Consider the following 19811-nt stretch of genomic DNA (forward strand, 5'->3'; position numbering starts at 1 on the left):
GAGGGCTTATTTTAGTGCGGTACCTCCATATGGATGTGATTTCCGCTATGCGAGGTGTCCGTTCGGTGCTGTCTTGCCAACTAGTCGTTTTTCAGTCAGCAATGTGCAGCGCGTCTCCTTCCGTCAGGGCTTCAGGTAAAGAGTGGAAGATCCTTCAGCATATCTGTAATGTCTTTGAACCCCTCTGGTGCTAGGGTATGGGACAGCCTTTCTGGCATTCTTGCATTGCCATATGGGCGCTTTAACAGGCCAGTGTGTGGGCTGTTTCTATGGTCACATCACAGCCCACAGGACCAAAAAACACACAAACCCACGCACTATTCACAAGAAGCCACACAATCTGCCAGTGCCGGAGTGCTCGACAGACTAGTCCAACATTGCTAATCCTTGCAGGCCAAAAGGTGGGTGAAAGCACCCCTTATTTACGGAATTGCCTCGCTGATGTTGTGTGGCGCATGATAGTTCGATAGGATAGTTAAATGGGATTATTGGGTTTATATTTACAATCTAGGTGCGCGAGGGTCGTGAATCCATTCCATTATTTGATCTGGACATAGTCTTCTTCCCAGTACTCATGTAGACCTCACAAAGTAGGCGCTCCAATACCGTTTCAATTTTACTTGATTGATTGCCTTCACTATTTCTGTACTGTGTATATAAAAAATTTCTCTAATAAAATCATTTGAAATGAAAAAAATATATATAACAATCTCTACATCTTTTTTATTTAAATTACTAAGGATTGAAAAATGAAAAAGCAGCACATTTTGTGGAAATTGTAGTTTTGGGTAAGTATCAGGGACCCCCTGTTAAGGATCGACTCCTGGGTCAGGGAAACAATTGTTTTTTGAAAAAGTATACACCCAGGCAGACTTTAGCTACAAGGAACTGGCTAATTTGCAACACATTTTGTGAACAACATATTATGAATAAACAAGGAATAAAACAACAATTAGTACAACAGACTGTTATGATATCAAAAACATATTTTTTAATCTCGATTTTTTTAAAAAGGGTTAGTAAATATCACTGTGTGTATATGATGTATACAATAGAATATTTGATACATTAATTATGAATGACAATTCCATGATACATTATTAAAACCAAAAAAGAGAAAAAATGATTAAAAATTAATCTTTTAGTTTAAAAGTATTTCTCCAATTATTGATAGACTTGGGCTGTGTCAACGCGTTTCGACAAATCTTTTGTCTTCATCAGGACTTTAGAATGTGCAGCCACTTTTTTTCCCACAAGGAGAAGTTAATCGCAACCTTCCACCATAACCTTTTTGATGACTGCGCAAAAGTGATGTTGGGAGTGAGGCACCTTACTTCTATTAGATATGGGCGGTATGTGATATCTGAGAAAGCAGTATTCACTGCGTGCTTCTCACTTCTACCTCCGTCTACTTCTCGTCAGTCCTCTACAAACAATATGGCCAAGAGTCGATTTCTTTAGCCGTCGGTAGAAAATCGGTCTACTTAATCGTTTTTAGCGGGTGAGTTCCTCATGTAATAAACAGAGTTGTCCCAAACCAAATGGTGAGTGATGAAAAGCCGGGATCTGTGAGGAGCCGCGGTCTCTGAGGGCGTTTTCGATTTTATTGCTCCCAGCGTTTTACGATTAAGGATGATGAAACATAGAATTGCTAGTAGTTTAACAATCCCCAAATACTCCTTTATGATGCAGTTTGAATGGAAGACCGGAGACGGCGGCGTTTTTGCGCCTTTTTGCTTTTCGAGGGCTTATTTTAGTGCGGTACCTCCATATGGATGTGATTTCCGCTATGCGAGGTGTCCGTTCGGTGCTGTCTTGCCAACTAGTCGTTTTTCAGTCAGCAATGTGCAGCGCGTCTCCTTCCGTCAGGGCTTCAGGTAAAGAGTGGAAGATCCTTCAGCATATCTGTAATGTCTTTGAACCCCTCTGGTGCTAGGGTATGGGACAGCCTTTCTGGCATTCTTGCATTGCCATATGGGCGCTTTAACAGGCCAGTGTGTGGGCTGTTTCTATGGTCACATCACAGCCCACAGGACCAAAAAACACACAAACCCACGCACTATTCACAAGAAGCCACACAATCTGCCAGTGCCGGAGTGCTCGACAGACTAGTCCAACATTGCTAATCCTTGCAGGCCAAAAGGTGGGTGAAAGCACCCCTTATTTACGGAATTGCCTCGCTGATGTTGTGTGGCGCATGATAGTTCGATTGGATAGTTAAATGGGATTATTGGGTTTATATTTACAATCTAGGTGCGCGAGGGTCGTGAATCCATTCCATTATTTGATCTGGACATAGTCTTCTTCCCAGTACTCATGTAGACCTCACAAAGTAGGCGCTCCAATACCGATTCAATTTTACTTGATTGATTGCCTTCACTATTTCTGTACTGTGTATATAAAAAATTTCTCTAATAAAATCATTTGAAATGAAAAAAATATATATAACAATCTCTACATCTTTTTTATTTAAATTACTAAGGATTGAAAAATGAAAAAGCAGCACATTTTGTGGAAATTGTAGTTTTGGGTAAGTATCAGGGACCCCCTGTTAAGGATCGACTCCTGGGTCAGGGAAACAATAGTTTTTTGAAAAAGTATACACCCAGGCAGACTTTAGCTACAAGGAACTGGCTAATTTGCAACACATTTTGTGAACAACATATGATGAATAAACAAGGAATAAAACAACAATTAGTACAACAGACTGTTATGATATCAAAAACATATTTTTTAATCTCGATTTTTTTTAAAAGGGTTAGTAAATATCACTGTGTGTATATGATGTATACAATAGAATATGTGATACATTAATTATGAATGACAATTCCATGATACATTATTAAAACCAAAAAAGAGAAAAAATGATTAAAAATTAATCTTTTAGTTTAAAAGTATTTCTCCAATTATTGATAGACTTGGGCTGTGTCAACGCGTTTCGACAAATCTTTTGTCTTCATCAGGACTTTAGAATGTGCAGCCACTTTTTTTCCCACAAGGAGAAGTTAATCGCAACCTTCCACCATAACCTTTTTGATGACTGCGCAAAAGTGATGTTGGGAGTGAGGCACCTTCCTTCTATTAGATATGGGCGGTATGTGATATCTGAGAAAGCAGTATTCACTGCGTGCTTCTCACTTCTACCTCCGTCTACTTCTCGTCAGTCCTCTACAAACAATACGGCCAAGAGTCGATTTCTTTAGCCGTCGGTAGAAAATCGGTCTACTTAATCGTTTTTAGCGGGTGAGTTCCTCATGTAATAAACAGAGTTGTCCCAAACCAAATGGTGAGTGATGAAAAGCCGAGATCTGTGAGGAGCCGCGGTCTCTGAGGGCGTTTTCGATTTTATTGCTCCCAGCGTTTTACGATTAAGGATGATGAAACATAGAATTGCTAGTAGTTTAACAATCCCCAAATACTCCTTTATGATGCAGTTTGAATGGAAGACCGGAGACGGCGGCGTTTTTGCGCCTTTTTGCTTTTCGAGGGCTTATTTTAGTGCGGTACCTCCATATGGATGTGATTTCCGCTATGCAAGGTGTCCGTTCGGTGCTGTCTTGCCAACTAGTCGTTTTTCAGTCAGCAATGTGCAGCGCGTCTCCTTCCGTCAGGGCTTCAGGTAAAGAGTGGAAGATCCTTCAGCATATCTGTAATGTCTTTGAACCCCTCTGGTGCTAGGGTATGGGACAGCCTTTCTGGCATTCTTGCATTGCCATATGGGCGCTTTAACAGGCCAGTGTGTGGGCTGTTTCTATGGTCACATCACAGCCCACAGGACCAAAAAACACACAAACCCACGCACTATTCACAAGAAGCCACACAATCTGCCAGTGCGGAGTGCTCGACAGACTAGTCCAACATTGCTAATCCTTGCAGGCCAAAAGGTGGGTGAAAGCACCCCTTATTTACGGAATTGCCTCGCTGATGTTGTGTGGCGCATGATAGTTCGATAGGATAGTTAAATGGGATTATTGGGTTTATATTTACAATCTAGGTGCGCGAGGGTCGTGAATCCATTCCATTATTTGATCTGGACATAGTCTTCTTCCCAGTACTCATGTAGACCTCACAAAGTAGGCGCTCCAATACCGATTCAATTTTACTTGATTGATTGCCTTCACTATTTCTGTACTGTGTATATAAAAAATTTCTCTAATAAAATCATTTGAAATTAAAAAAATATATATAACAATCTCTACATCTTTTTTATTTAAATTACTAAGGATTGAAAAATGAAAAAGCAGCACATTTTGTGGAAATTGTAGTTGCCACCAATACTTTTGCGAGCCAAATTCACTCAGGTCAGCAAAAAAACATAAAACATAAAACTGGGAAGCATATTTGTTCCAAGGGGGAATTAAGGCTTCATTAAAATGCATTGCAGCTGCTGATTTACTTTTCGAAAAGATGTTGCTGCAAAATTCACATCTCATTGCAAACGTATTTCTACTTTTGTTTCGGAAGTGATACGTTGTAGGCATCCGCGCCTGTCCCTGGATGTGTCCCTCAGTAGTTTCCTCGGCTGCCTCTCAGCCCTGTCAGAGCGCCACTCATTGCCTCCCCCTCCTGTTGCACTGCGCTTCCTCCCTGCTTGAACTTCCTCGGGGCGCCACTAGGAGCCTGGCGACGGGTGAATGACTCCTGCGCAGCGCCAGCAGACCGCCGCTCGAGAGGCCCCCCTGCGGACCCCTTCGCTGGTCTTGTCCAGTCCTCTGTGCGCGAAGGGCCCGGGACGCCCCTCTGGAACGGACGTTAAGGAGGTGGGGGGCACGAGCCGAGCTGCTGCTCTCCTCTCTCACCCGCCAGCCTCGGCCTCCCCTTCGGCGCTCCGCCCCCTCCAGCCTCATTTGCTCCAGAGCAGCAGCTGGTCAGCCGCTCGGCTCCCCACCCCCACCCGCTCTCTACTCCCAAACCTGGACCCGTAGGCGACAAAAACTAAACAACCATCCCAACCACACCCGAAAACACCTCTCCAAAAGCACACCGGCCAGGAAAGCGGACCTGTACCTCCCCGCCCCCACCCTTGAAGCCCTGACTCCGGAGTCCAGCGCTGTGTGTGTGGCTCATCATCCAGAGCCCCCCCCACCCCCTCAGCCAGTCCTCCCTCCAGAAACTTGGAATGCTTTCGGGCTTCTCCGGGGCTCTCCTCCTCATCCTGGACCCCTGCAACTCCAGCCCAGGTAAGCGTGGAAGGGGCAGCTGCAACAAAGTACCCACAACAATGCGCGGGGAGCACATTTACTCCAGCCTGGACGGAGGAGCCATCTGCCGCATACAAGCAGCGTGCACACGCTGTGCAGGGCGCCTCGCCGGCCGCTTTATCATTGTCAGCAGGAGTGCAGCGCGTGATTAGGAGTTGAGGGGTCGGCGCGTTCCCAAAATTGGATCATAGTTGTATTGCATTGTTATCCTAGTGGCGGAGCGACTTGTTCCGCACTCTTCCCAAGGCAACTTCAAAGTCAATAAAAACTGCAAACGTTCACCCTGCAAAAAAAGCATCTGGGAAGTTAAGGTGCGCTGGTTTGCAATGGGTGCTGATGACATGTCACTGGATCGCATGCAGTTTCAGGGGAAGCAGGCAGCTTTGATTGGTGTAAATGTCGGGAGGTGTAGCAAAGCGTGGTGGGCGTGTTGTTGGGAGATAAATATCTATAATTTAACGGTAAATACTATGCATTGATCCGGTCGCCTCCCCCTTAGTTCCTGTTGTTTCCTTGACATGAGCGAAATCGACATGTGCTTGCATTCCTCCTGAAATGTGATTTTTTTTTTCTCGCCCTTTCATAAAGGACATGCCCCAGCTTTTTGTTGATGTTTCTTTCTCAATTTAATCACATACAGGTAGGTTGAATGAGTACCTGACTAAAGGGCCGGCATTTCGAGGCAAGTGACATCTGATCGCCAAGAGGAAAAGTGTCTTTAATGAAAAACAACCCGTGGAATTCCAGCCTGTGAAAATCCAATTCCGCTGCGCGTGCCGCCGACAAGAGATGATCAGTAGCACGAGCGTTTATGGTAGGCACTTTACTACATCCCATCTTCTAAGAACCCATATCCCATGCAGTGTCTTTTTCGCATGTAAAGTTAAAAAAATAACTATTTTCCCTGACTACATGGTCAGACTGCTCAACTATTCTGTATACTTAGTCCTTTTTTTCACTTGTGTATTCATGTATGCAATAAGCTGCAAATCCCAAATTGTGCATGTTACAAAGGACGTACATGTCCACACACACAAGCAGTTACCTACATTTCGCACCCCCCGGCGACCTAGGAAAAAAAAATAAGGCTCGCGCAGTCATAAATGTTTTAACTATCAGCTGAAATGTCCTGTCTCCGATTACCGTTTTCTGCCTTTCTTTGAGCATTACACACAGTTGTTTTCAGAAGTTTGTCGGGTGTGCTCATTAGTTTGAGATTTTGCGACGACTTTGGACTCGTGCATGTAGGCAACGCACCCTGTTTTGCTGCTTAAACTGCCCTGACGAATCGGCTCTTTTCGCGGTCCATTATCTGCGCGCCCATTATTTACTGTCCAACTTTTCTCTCTGTGGCGGGATGAAGCAGTCATGCGTCGGGGCTCCTACTATATTTTTAACAGCTTTCTCCCTGCCCATCTTTCTTCTGCACAAAAGGTCAGCTAGAATGGAGCTGGGGGGATTTCTGCAGCTTTTCTTGCAGCGCACTGTACAATTCCGAGAGCTGCTACTTCTCTTATACCAACCAAGGACCCAGTCTCGCGAACAAGCTAGCCAGTGTGGAAAGGCAACAATAGTTTGTGAGTAGTAAATAAAAGGTTGGGAGGTGCTTCTCTCTGTCCTGCAGAAATCAAAACCGAGATGGACACGGTGTGTGCTTAATACAATTGTTCAACCGAGATGGACACGGTGTGTGCTTAATACAATTGTTCAAGGCATTAAATGCACTATTTGTGTCTATGCCTTCTGCCTTTAGAACACGTTATTTTTTTATTTAGATGCACCACGCATGTCCTGGCAAACGTTATAAGGGCCGAGCTGCTTTCCCCGGAGCTGTTAGTTCGAGTGTGATTGCCAGGCGGGAGCTTTCCCTCTGCGATATTAAAGCTGTAATATATATTCTGGGCAGATTGAGTTGTTGCATGTGACAAGGACGGGCGGGAGCTGGATGCGACCGTGCGTTTGGAGCTAACGCCGCGCGGTTTTGATTATAACAAGCAGTGATGGACATTCTTAATAATTAATAACACTAACATCTTACTGCCATATCTATGCGACTATGGTGGAACATGTTACATACACAACAAACGTCGCCTGTTCAACCATTCCTAAAATATATTGCGTCATGAAACCTATCAGCATTTTTGACGATATATGAAGGTAAACACATGCATACCGGCGTTTTTAACCTTGGCGCGCTTTTCTTAGGTGCAGGTAGGGTACCAAAATTGCCCAAACTGCTCAGAGCGCGCATCCTCTATTCAGCTGTTCATTTCGCTGTGCTTGAGAATGCGGCCTGAAAGACCCCAGTAGCACGGCTGAAGAAATGGGACTGGCTAAGTTACACCTCGTGAGCTCCGCGGTTGCAAATGAAGTGTGCTGTGGTCAGGAAATGAAAGCTACAATGGCCCTTGAACAAGAAGTTTATCAGCCGCCGCATCTGTCAAGCAGGGGCTTGTCACATTCATCCTCCACACGTCTGGTGTGACTGAACAGCTTTCATGTTGTCAGTTCCAAATGTGTACATTTAACAATGGCTGTAGGAGAATGCCTGCAGTATAAATGGCGTATTTTTTTGGGTGAGTGTCCACACACAACTTGATTTCTTTTATCTTTGCATCACCATGCGTTAGCTTGAGGTTTAAAGATTTGCCCAGTTTATTGATAAACCTATAGTTTGTACGGTGTAAGAATGTTTTGTAGAAGAAAGACGTAGAACATTCAAAATGTGCGTTTATGAACTTGCAGTATGACCGAGCAAGTCTTGTCACAAGAAGTTTTGCACACCAGAAAGTTTATGTAATGTACCCGTAGAGCATACACAATGGCAGGATAAGTGTGTAGTCTTTAGTGTAATTTTGTAAAATCTGCTTTTCAGAAACCTTGCTAGGTGAAGCACTGTGCTCGACATTAGTGTTTCCTGCTCAGGTTTTGGCGTTTGTTTTGCTTGGAATGCACATCATAAAATGAAGAATGCAAGACATGAGAAGCATAGATTTATCTAATGCTAGGTTACGCTGATGGAATCCTCGGGTGTATTAATTGTTTATTCTGATAAGATGGCCATGTGCATCATGTGTTAAAAAAACCCTCTTCTAATATGAGTTCAATAGAGAGATTTTCTTTCTATGTGGCGTTAGAATATGTTGAAGATACAGGTATGCCCTTCATATTCTCCTGTAGTTTTATCGTTGTTTCCCTTCAAGGTTAACAGTGCACCGCGTTTCCTGTGAGAGAATGCTAAAATCTTAAACACAAAACTTTTTGATCAGTTTACGTAAAGGCTTTCTTTTCTACCTTATGCAAATTCAGTGTCTTCTGAATTGTGTTCCATATAGTTCGAAAGAGTGTGGCATGGCTGCGCCTTAGACAGATGCTGCCCTTGCTAATTAATCATGTTTGACATTAAGGAATCACATGGAACCGCCAAGGCCTCGCTGGTATTTCATGTGTGGGGCCGAATGTGAGTCCTACAGCGAGTTGTTTCTCATAGCAAGACATTTACAGGAGCCATTTGTATGATCGATAGCAGCATCTTCTGCTGTGAACATGGGCCACCGTCTTCTGTGCGGACAGCTTACACCTCTCCTTATGTTTGTACTATAGTTGAAATAATATCTGCCGGTGCTGTCAGTTTGGGAGGTTCAAGCCATGTGCAGTCTTGAACATAGTTCTTTCAAAATACTTCAGATGGCGTGCTATTTGTCTGTAGGGTTTCTAGGATCTGCAAGACCTTACTTACTACAAGGGTTCCCTTCCTAGGACAATTTGTCCCAAGAAGGCTTTTTCAGAAGCATCTCATTTCATTAGGTATACCCCAGTTACACTGTCAAAAAGAAATGCAGTTTAAAACAAATGAGATGATTTGTTGAAGAGAACGTTTGTTGCCTGTTTTTGTCTTGGGGTGTGTTGGTATTGGTTTTATTCCCTTTGTGGGATGAACAAAACATGTTATTTACATTTTTGCTGCTCTTCATATTTGTTTGGAATGGTTTTGGAGCTAAGGACACACCTAATTTAGCTTCAGGCAAGTTGGCATCCAATGGTCCACTGTACATTTTTTGCATTTTTTATTTTTAACTCTAGATTTAATAATTTAAGGTCGCCTTGTGCAAATAATAATTTGACTTTATAATCATCGCTTGGAAACATAAAAAGGACGTTCTAGTCAAGAGTTTGAGAGCCACCTCATGGGGCTGAAAATACTCTTATTGTTTTTAACAGTATTGCAACTTCTGTAATTTCTAGATTCAATACCTGACCTATATTTGCTTAATCAGCATATTGTTTGCACAACAGCATTGCACCGTAAGTGCAAAATTTATGGATACATCTTTGACATTTAATTACAGTACGATTACTGTATATTGACTTATAAATATTTTTTGAATGGACGATTGCCCTAAAGATGTTTATGTGAGTTAGTCAAGCATACAGTTGATCAATAGGACGTGATGAATTGATCAATCAGCACATCCCAGATATCCAAGTCACTTACAGTCCAGCAGCAGAGCATGACAGTGAGAAAACAATCATAAGTTGAAATGTGGTGTTGTAACTCTGAAAGGGTCTAAATTGGAATTCAGCTGCGCAAATGCTATCTGGAATAACACAGAGAAGAATGGTCGTGATTTGGGATTTGTATGCAAAATACTGTTTTAAAAATTGCTTAATGAAGTCCTGTCAAATACGGTTTATGCTGTAAATCCATAAAAGTGCATGGAAATTAGATGTGCCTCATTTTATATAACCAGTACTGCAGCGTTTACATTTTTTTATTTTTTTATTTTTTTAGCAAAGTTCTATAATATGTGTTCATGGCCAGCATTTCTACGGCAAAGTATTTATTAAACGTCAGAGTTCCTTGCAAATTTTCTTAAAGTTTTATGCTGAGCGTATGAGTACTTTTTCCTTGCATGCTCTATTAAAATATAGATATGCACACACAGCACATTCTTCAGGTGTACAAGCTTAGATGTAAGATTGGAGCTTAGTGTATACACCTGTATGCTTCCTGTTGCGTCCTGAATATTGGATTAAAGTGCAATTCTCAAGATCATTTTACATTATTTGCATTGTGTGAAACTCTGATGCCTACATTTTTAGTCTTTGCTCTGTTTTATAATTTAAATCCTCTGCCTAATATCTCACTCTTTACATGTCATTTCTGGAGTAAAACAGACTTGCAGCTATCTAGGGAGACTTTCTGTGAGCGAGCAGATGTCTATAAACTGTTCGCAAAATGACAATTCCCACTATTGTGGATGTTTCAAATGCCTACCATTTTGTTGAGCACCGCTAAATCAATTGAGAGGTCTCCTAGACCCACACTGTACAGTAGATAGTTCACTTAATGTAATCAGGCATAGACTGTCAGACACGCCTATGTGCATTGACCACTAGAAGTGGGGCTATGTTACATTATGATCCAGGGAACCTGGTTCCCAAGGGTTGTAAAACAAACATTCAAGATTTAAGGATGAACTATATGAATATTCATATGTTTTAATTTACATACAATTATCTTAAATGGATGTAAAATTATTTCATTAATATTCATGTTGGATGTCCTGAAACCTGACCTGTAACTAACCCTTGGTGATGGTAGTTGGACATTCTTGCTCATAAAGTTAAGTTGCATTGTTAGATACTCTGGTTGCTAGGGGAAAAGATACTGAAGATTATGTTAGCATTAACATATTTGCCTACCTAGGACTGAAAGTATTAGCGCACAGTCATCACAAGGAACCTGGGAATTTGTTGGATAAATTTGCTGTGATAACACCACAAACTGCAAAAGAAGTACAGTAATTGGTGCAGTTTTTATAGCATTTTTTTGTGCAAATTGACTTCCATTTTGTACAGAATTATAGAAATGGATGAGCTCTTAACTTTAGCTAGTGCTTGTTTTATCTATATCCAAGTGAAAATTGGTAGGTTCTTTGGGTTTCCAAGGACGCCCAAGCTATTTAAACTAAATGTGTGATTCCACCAAATAAGTAATTGGAGTGGTAATGCAAATTAAGACTCAATCCGAAGAGAGCGCTATGGAAGTGGTGTTTGATTTTCAAAATAATTGCTGAGAAATGGAATGGGCATCAGTACACGGACCGAAAGGAAATGCTCAACCTTGTAAGAGAATTCTGTTAAGGATTTGATCTTAACTTTTGAAAAAAGACGTGCTCTTCTAGTAATACAGTAAGATTTCTCGATTTCATTATATGAAATATATCTGTATGGGTGGGACATATGTACAAAGCATGCAAAATAGATGAAACCAAACATTCAGTATTATAGAATGCCCAAGCGTCTTAGCTGGGAATGTCAGAAAGACCTACATTTGTTGTAATGCTTACATTTTAGTTCAGATAATGCACAAATACGTTTGTTCTGATGTAAATATCTTGCATGATTGTAGAGAATGTGTTCATTATGCGCACAGTGATGGTGTTTATTGGTATTTAACGGGCACAATACTGGTGGAAGCCCATTAGCGGGGACAAGGTGAAAAAATGGAAGCATTAGCAAAATGTGAATTCCGACATAAATGGTTGCTCTAGAAATCACGGTAATTATAGATTGTCCTTGCAGTCAACATTTTGACATTTGTGGAATATAAATCGAAATAAAGTGGGACTGCTGGTAATGTAGACACACTTTTGAATTATATATGCAAACTTGGCGAGCATTGGTGTATATAAAAAATTACAGATATTATCCATGCCTTGTTTTAAGTCACTTTCATTTGATCCGAGCATTTAAACTTTTATGTGACATTCTGCAGTATAAACACATGGACATCTTTTTCTTTACGCATGTGGCATGCAAAGAGAATGCTCGCATTTATTCAACTTCCATCACTTGAGGTAAATGAGAATGACAGAATATTGATTCATGTTACAATTTCTTGTCCTACAAAGCACTATAAATTGATTTTTCGTGAAACTGCGATATGAAAAGGAAACTTTTATAGATGTGATTTCAGACGCATGTTTTCATATTTCATACATGCAGGAGTAGAATGATATTAGTGATGAGTTAAGCAATCGGTTTTTAATTCTTGGGATCCTAAATCAGAACACAAATTAATAGGAGGATGGCTTTTCAAACATCCTTTCTCTTAGGGTTTAATTCCGCATGCACAAAAATCCAAGTCTGTATGGGCTCCAATCGGCTTATTCCTTAGTTCTTCATTTTCAGGTTTATTAAGAAACAATTTAATCAGAACTCACAAAGCATTATTCTTCCGGTTGTCTTGTGGAGCTTCTGTGCCCTGCCATTTTGTTGTGGTGTTTAAATAAAAAAAAAGATTAGCAGTCTATTCAACTACAATGTGTGATCTGATGCATTTGTTCTGTTATGTAGTGCGACAGAAGTAACATGTTATTGTTATGTTACCTCTATCAATGGCGCTCAATTTATTGATTTTTAAGTGGTGGAAGTTTGAGTACAGCCAGCTGGAAATCGGACCTATGACCTCTAGGCTAGACCCAGATCTATGCAACAAGTGCACAATTAACCTCTACACCCTAGTTTTCGTGGCTCTACCCTATACTACCCAAAGCAGTGTCAGAAAAACGTAGTTGCACTGGCGTCAACTATCCAATGAAGTACCTTTTAAAGTACTCAGCAGCAAAACTAAGAAAAAAATACCCTTCCCAAGGAAAACCATAATGTAAACACTTGTTGTCCACAAGCAAAGCTCCATATTGTTGATTTGGGGTGAGAAAGTACAACGGATTCATGCAGCTGAACATGAGGTGTTTTTACCGATCTTCTACAGAAAGTAGTATCTTTGTAGGTAGAGGCCTAAGTCCTAGATGATGTTATTGGAAATAGAAAGTATAACTCCTGAAAGACAAAACCTCTGCCTGGGCATGCGTCTCCGGTTTTGCTCTAAACACTTCCTCTTTGCACAGGAAACAGACATATATATGCCACCTTAAACAGGGTAAGAAAAGCAGTGCGAATGCACTTGAAAGTAGTGAGCCAGACAATAACGTGTCCTGTGACCATCCAGATTTCACAATAGCAATATTGCTGGAAAGGAAACCTATTTACTTTCCTACTTTGATGTTGCAGAGTCACCTTGAATCACAGTACAACATCCAGGATTGTTGCACTTATGACCACGGGGCAGAGGGAAGTGGAAGAGTTGCCTCCACCTACTGCTCCCCCCTTAATACTCCTCTCTCGTGTCATCGTCGTTCCCTCCCCCATCCTGTAGTTACAGTGTTTGCCTTCTTTACCATATAAAACCGTACGGGTATCAGCCATAAGGCGCCATGACCGTTTATTTCTTTAGTTCTGTCCAATCTCTACTTTTGTACTGCTTCCAGTATGCTTTTACGCACCTAATTATTCCCAGGTCACATATTTATGTGTGTTTTCTGCGACTTTTTTAAAACATTTTATTTCCTTTTTGGTTTTGTCTGTCTTTAGCATTGAGTTTCCTGCTTTTTCCCCCCTCTTGCATCATGAGTGTTTTAATTGCACACCAGCGTGTGAACACAGTGGTGGAGCAATGGTCTTTTTCTCGTTTCCGAACATGTAATTCTGGTTACTGCTTTTGTAATGGTTAAAACTGACAGGACCGTGTTTTGGTGGTTGCTCTGCAATGCAATGCATTCAGGGTCTCGCTGCATAAGGCTAGTAGACCTCAAGGGCACTATTGAGTATGCAGTAGCATCACACTGCTTTGAGCTTGCACCGTATGCATTGTGTGCTGCTCTTTAACCAGTTTCTCCCGCCGTCTTTTCTCTTTGCCTGTCACCATCTATGTGAAAAGATATACGTGGAAATAATTCTGCCAGGCTACGGTTATTGTATATTAAATATGCGTCTACGTTTAAAAAATAAAATTGTACAATTCACATATATTTTTCATCAAATACCTTCTGTATTATTGATAAGTGTGGGCAATCCAATGAAAATACTTATTTTATGTAATGTATTTTGTGCATTAAATAGACACGGCTGGGGAATGCATTTTTTGCTGTAGACTAGAATGACTGCAAGGTACCATCCGTATTATTCACACATACGGCATTATCATAATGTAAGTTTGAACATGGTGTCATTGATTCGATACAGTGTTACCTATTTTAGGGAATATAGGGTTAAAGGTACCTTTATGTGCTGTAAAATAGGCCCTGTAACCGGCTGAGTGACCCCCCCCTTCAGTGGACGTGTGTGTGTGGTGTCTCCATCACAGTCCAGTAAATGATCTTGCTTAGGCTCTTTTGGCTAGGCCTCACACAGAGAAATCTGTCCCCCAGCTCCCCCACCCCTTCATTTTGCTGGGCCTATTGCCTCCAGTCTACAGCACTGGCATTCAGACGGTGACATTTATAGTATGTGCTGGAAGCAATGGCATTTTTTTCATAAAGTACCTGACACAAGAGATCACATTGTGATTCTTGAAATACTTTAAAAAATCAAGCACCCGTTCTTATCGGAACTTATTCATACCGGAATTTCCAACAAAACTTATCTGACTTTTTTTGAAGGCGCACCATTTTGTTATCAAAAATCATTTTTGCATCATTCAATGACGGCTCCACCATGAACAGTTATATCAAAACAGCTCAAAAATATAACGAGATTCCTTCTGAAAAAGTCGCCCCGAATGAACTCCCATGTAACTCAGTGGTAATGTTATTTTGGGTTATGGCACCATACACCAAATCTCAGAAACTGTTACTCTCTATTTGGTGTGTGTACACATTGACTAAAATAGCATTAAGAAATTATTTAACTTTATCTTTCAAATTCATAGAGTGCATCTGGTCAATTCACTTTTTTTTTTATCACTGTTGTTAAAACCTAAGACAGTTCGTCCTTTTTGCACCTTTTGCACAGTTACCTTTTATTGTTTTTTTTTTTTTTACTGGAATTCGATATGTTTGGGCATAAAGTAAAAATTGATCTTAACATAAGACTTTCTTATTTTTTTGATAGAAATATTGCTGCACATAGGATTCTACAGAGCGAGAGTGTTGTGTATCATTTGCAATATTATCATTTGTGTGTTTACTCTTTGTGATGAGCTGATGGTTTCTACACTGATCCACTAATGCAGGCACAGCAATACAAATAATGTGCTGACCATCCATTACAAAACCTTAATATTGGATAAATGCATCCTGCTCAGATGTTTTAGGCAGCTCAACGTCGTTCACTCGTGTGGGTTGCATGGCGAATGTGAAGTGGCAAATCTCACATGAAGTCTTTTGTTTGCTTCACCTCTATTAAATGTCTTAATTACTGCAGGACTTCATTCTGAACAAGGGGAGATGGAAAGCAAGTTAGAGTGGACTCTGAGGACTCTCTTCATAATCTAATTATGTTTATTAACTGTGCATTTCCTTTAACTACTCAATGCATTTCACACCTTAAGAACGCTATTATATATTTTTGCTCGTTGTACTCCAATGTATTTCCTAACATGTAGTACTAATCTATGTGTGAAATTGCATACACACCATGAATGGGCTTGGGGACAATAACGGAGAATGATGTACTTCCCAAGTGTTTCTTAATAGTTAGTGAAACCATGACTGTGTACCAAAGGCAAAAGGAAGTTGTATACAAAGTTTTACATTAATATTTGAACATAGGACGGCCATGTTTTTTTATTGCAAGAAATGCAAGCTGTGGTAGGTCATCAAAATTCTTTATCTAGTTTTTACACATCACATAATGAATATAGGGTGAACAGGGGATTGTGCTACCAAGTTGTTTTTGATTAAACCAGGCTTCAAAACGGCTTTTTTATTTTAATATTTATTTTCTGAATGACGAGGATGTCTAATTATGTTGTGTTTCCCTTCAATCAAAGAACTCTCAGGGGCAGATTTATGTTGGACTTGCACCACTTTTGCACCGCCATTGCGTCACTTCTGTGGTGCAGCGGCATAAACCCTGCGCCACATTGTGACATACTTACATCGTGACACATCTATGGAGATGCGTCACGGTGTAAGTCCCTGCGCCACATGAAACTTGCGTTAGGTTTCATGTGGGCGTTTCAACGCAGGGGGCGTTCCGTCGCAGGAACTCCCATGAAAAGTGACTTAGTAAAATCTACAAGATTTGACTGAGTCACTTTACAAACGCTGATGCGTCAAAACCCTGCGCCTGCTTGAAGCAGGCGTAAGGCTTGATGCACCACGTTACAGATAGGGCAAGTTGGAAAAGTGCTGGAGTTGCGTTCCGAACGCAACAGAGCTTCAGCACTGCGCCAACTTCACGCCCTAGATACGACACGCATCTGTTTATTCCTGTGCCATTGTGCGCCGCATTGTAAATGCAGCGCATCATGGGTGGCGCAATGATAAACTGCGTGCCGCATCTTTCCTGGCGCATCTCTGCTGATTTGCAGAGATGCATCAGGAAACATAAATCTGCCCCTCAGTTTTTATACTGCAATTTCGGTTAAAATGCTCTCTGTATCTGACCAGATATTGGATGACGTGTGCGTTTCCATATATGTGCACAGTGTAATATTGTAGTTCCACCAGAGTGGCCAGTCCTCATGAGAGACGAGATCTTCAGTGAAGTGGATCATCACGATTCCACCCTCTCTACCTCAAAAATTACCATAAATAGCGAGTTACTTGTTGTCAAGCTGCATATATGGTTTGCCATGCTATTTCTCCATGTGTAGAAATTATATGTAAAGGTATTTAACCACCGCAAGGTGATTTTTTTTTTCTCTATGCAGAAAATATATTGTAAGTAAATATCCTAATTTTAAATTTCATAATATGCAAACATTTAATTATATAAATTTGCGAAATCAGTAGAAGCGGCTTCTCCTACAGTTGACTACACGAAGGAATGCTAATATCATGCAACACTGTTCTAATGCGTGCTCAGTCTGATCTGATTTGATCTCTTTCTCACATTCTGTCACTTATTGCTTCTTGGAATCGAATTCCCAAATTCAAATGTACTTTATTTCACTGGTAATCCACGAGATTAATTACTAACATGATTGGTTTACTCCCAAAGAACAATCAAACGCCCAAACATGAAAAGTATGAAACGATGTCTATACCAGTCACATCAGTTGTGATGTGTCACAAAAAAGCAGAATATTCTACCAGTGTTGCTGCCTGATCTGTCCAGTGCACTTCCTTTTTATTGTACCCTAGCATCAGAAAACAGGGAGGAAAATACCCTTCTAAAGACTTTATCTAGAACCTCTTTGAAATCCTGTTCCCTCATTATGAGCATGGCAGACCGGTTTACCTATACTTCAAGTGGTCCAGTTTTCCAGACCTGAGATTACCAGCTCTATTTACCAGGAGTGGATTTGCACCTGGTAAAACTGCAGTGCAGGAGTCGGAGGGTCCAGACATGGTCCGCCTCTGCCCAACCACTTGCAGCACCACAGATGTGAGGGGGGTGGAGATGAGTGCTTCTTCCAATGGGGCATAGACTGGCATGGCCACATACATCCTCCCAATCCAATTACCACAACCTGCACCAGCCCATGTTATTTATCACCTGCTGAGAGCAGGTGATACATGTCGGGAGTATAGTACCCGGGTTTGGGGAGAACATGCACATTTTCACTGTATGTCACACAATTGTATAGTTAATCCGTTCTGAATGGACAAATGGAATCAGACAGCAATAAACCACGAGTATACCTGAACCTAAATCCTGTCCACTCTTAGCGAGGACAAAAATATTTCGAAATGTAAATGTTTATATTAATCAACACACATTTGAGACTATGTCTAAGAACATAATTTGAGCCTCAAGACGTGAGCATTTTGTTCAGAATAAAAGATAGATGCATTTGACATGGCATTTTTTGTTGGGATTTCAGTGGAAGGATAAATAGTTTATACGAGGGCATGGTATTCATATATCACAACCATTCCAGAGCGTCTTCATTTATTGGAGAAAGTTGCATACCTTTTAGTATTTGCTAAAAGACGGGCACCCACTGGTTATTGGTGGGAATCATGCATTTATCATTTAAAATGGAGTCAGTAGCTTGAATGGGAATAGGCTGGGGGCTAAATGGATCAGGAAGAGACTTGTGGTTGTCATTCTGGAATACAGAGGAATGTATAGTGGATGGTAAAATGGTTTTGGCCAAGTCTGAGCTATGCCATGTTCTAAAACAAAGTTTGAAGCAATGAAGGGCATCTGTGCATAATGCTTAGCCTTTCAACTAAGACCTTATCGATCTACGGTGTTGTAAACATTCAAGAATCGTAGAAATTAGGCTTGGGCATATTCTCAGTGATATTAAACAAAGTTGCTTGTCTTGTTTCTGGATCTACACTGTAAAGTGTTGAAAATGTGACTGAGTCTGTCATGTTAAGGCGGTTGAGTGTTGCATTTTTTCATATCTATGGCAACTGGATAAAAAGTCCTGTTTTTAGGTCTCGCCTGTCAATGCGCATGCGCATTGAGCAGAGCGAGACTATGGGGGCTTAAACAAAGCTTACCTACACTGGCGATTCACTGGCGATTTGATGAAGTGCATGTGCACTTTTAACTCAATGCGCAAGCGCAATTAGTTAAAATGCGCGAGCACAGCATCAAATCGTCAGCTTAGTGCCGCCAGCAGCTCTTCCCGCTCCGCCCCCTGCTGCATCAAAGGCTTGGCGCTCTGCCTCAGCCCAGCCATTCTCCTCCCCTAATTACCCCCTGCTGCATCAAAGGCTTTTTCACGGCCGGCCGGCCGTGCTTTCAGTTTCACGGCTGGCCGGCGTGTCTCCTTTTCTCTTTTTTTTTTTTTTTTTTTTTTTAATCCGATGTTGATAATAACGATATCTGCTTGCTTTGCTTTATAACACTAATTTTATTTTAGCTCATCGCAGTGTGTTCACACTTCTATCGATGTTTCACAAAGTGTGATTTTGCAACTAAATGTAATTTTTGCACCTCTATGTGCTGGGGATGTCATACGAATACACATTTTTCACAACTCATTCATCATCAAACTAAATTTTCTCTCTATGCAGAGTGATTTTACACCTATAAGAAATGCCACACACTTGGTTACTTTGCTGCATTAGAGACTATTCACCTAAGTTAGATTTTTGATTTTTGCTCCTACATGTGTTTTTGGAACGAAAAGTGATTCATGTTGATTTTGCACTAGGGATTGGACTAAATCTGACATGCCACACTAAGGAAAGGATTTCATGCAATGCAATTCACTGTCCACATGCGCTTAATTAAACATATGCTTGCTATCATAGTTTTGCCGTTTCTAAGTTCTATCAATCACAGGCTTTATAACCGCATCCACCACCACATCCACCGCCACATCCACCACCACCACATCCACCACCACCACATCCACCACCACATCCACCACCACATCCACCCCCACCACATCCACCACCACCACATCCACCACCACCACATCCACCACCACCACATCCACCACCACCACATCCACCACCACATCCACCGCCACATCCACCACCACCACATCCACCACCACTACATCCACCACCGCATCCACCACCACTACATCCACCACCGCATCCACCACCACTACATCCACCACCGCATCCACCACCACTACATCCACCACCGCATCCACCACCACCACATCCACCGCATCCACCATCACAT

At 41.4% G+C, this 19811-nt stretch overlaps 1 protein-coding gene across 3 annotated transcripts in view; it reads left to right on the forward strand.

Annotated features, from left to right (window-relative positions):
* Positions 1-4640: 4640 nt before the first annotated feature.
* The window catches only part of FIGN (fidgetin, microtubule severing factor), a 211234-nt gene continuing 196063 nt past the window's right edge, over positions 4641-19811 (forward strand). For 2 of the 3 annotated variants that reach the window (XM_078681646.1, XM_078681645.1), the window contains exons 1-2: positions 4641-5180; positions 5842-6015. Coding sequence is in view for 2 of the 3 variants with exons in the window: in XM_078681645.1 (XP_078537771.1) it covers positions 5991-6015 (25 nt within the window). In the remaining variant the exon portion in view is untranslated. The remainder of the gene's footprint in view (positions 5181-5841; positions 6016-19811) is intronic. The other variant, XM_078681647.1, reaches the window with a different exon arrangement.

The sequence above is a fragment of the Lissotriton helveticus genome, chromosome 3_1 (genome assembly GCF_964261635.1).
Source record: "Lissotriton helveticus chromosome 3_1, aLisHel1.1, whole genome shotgun sequence".
Lineage (NCBI taxonomy): Eukaryota > Metazoa > Chordata > Amphibia > Caudata > Salamandridae > Lissotriton > Lissotriton helveticus.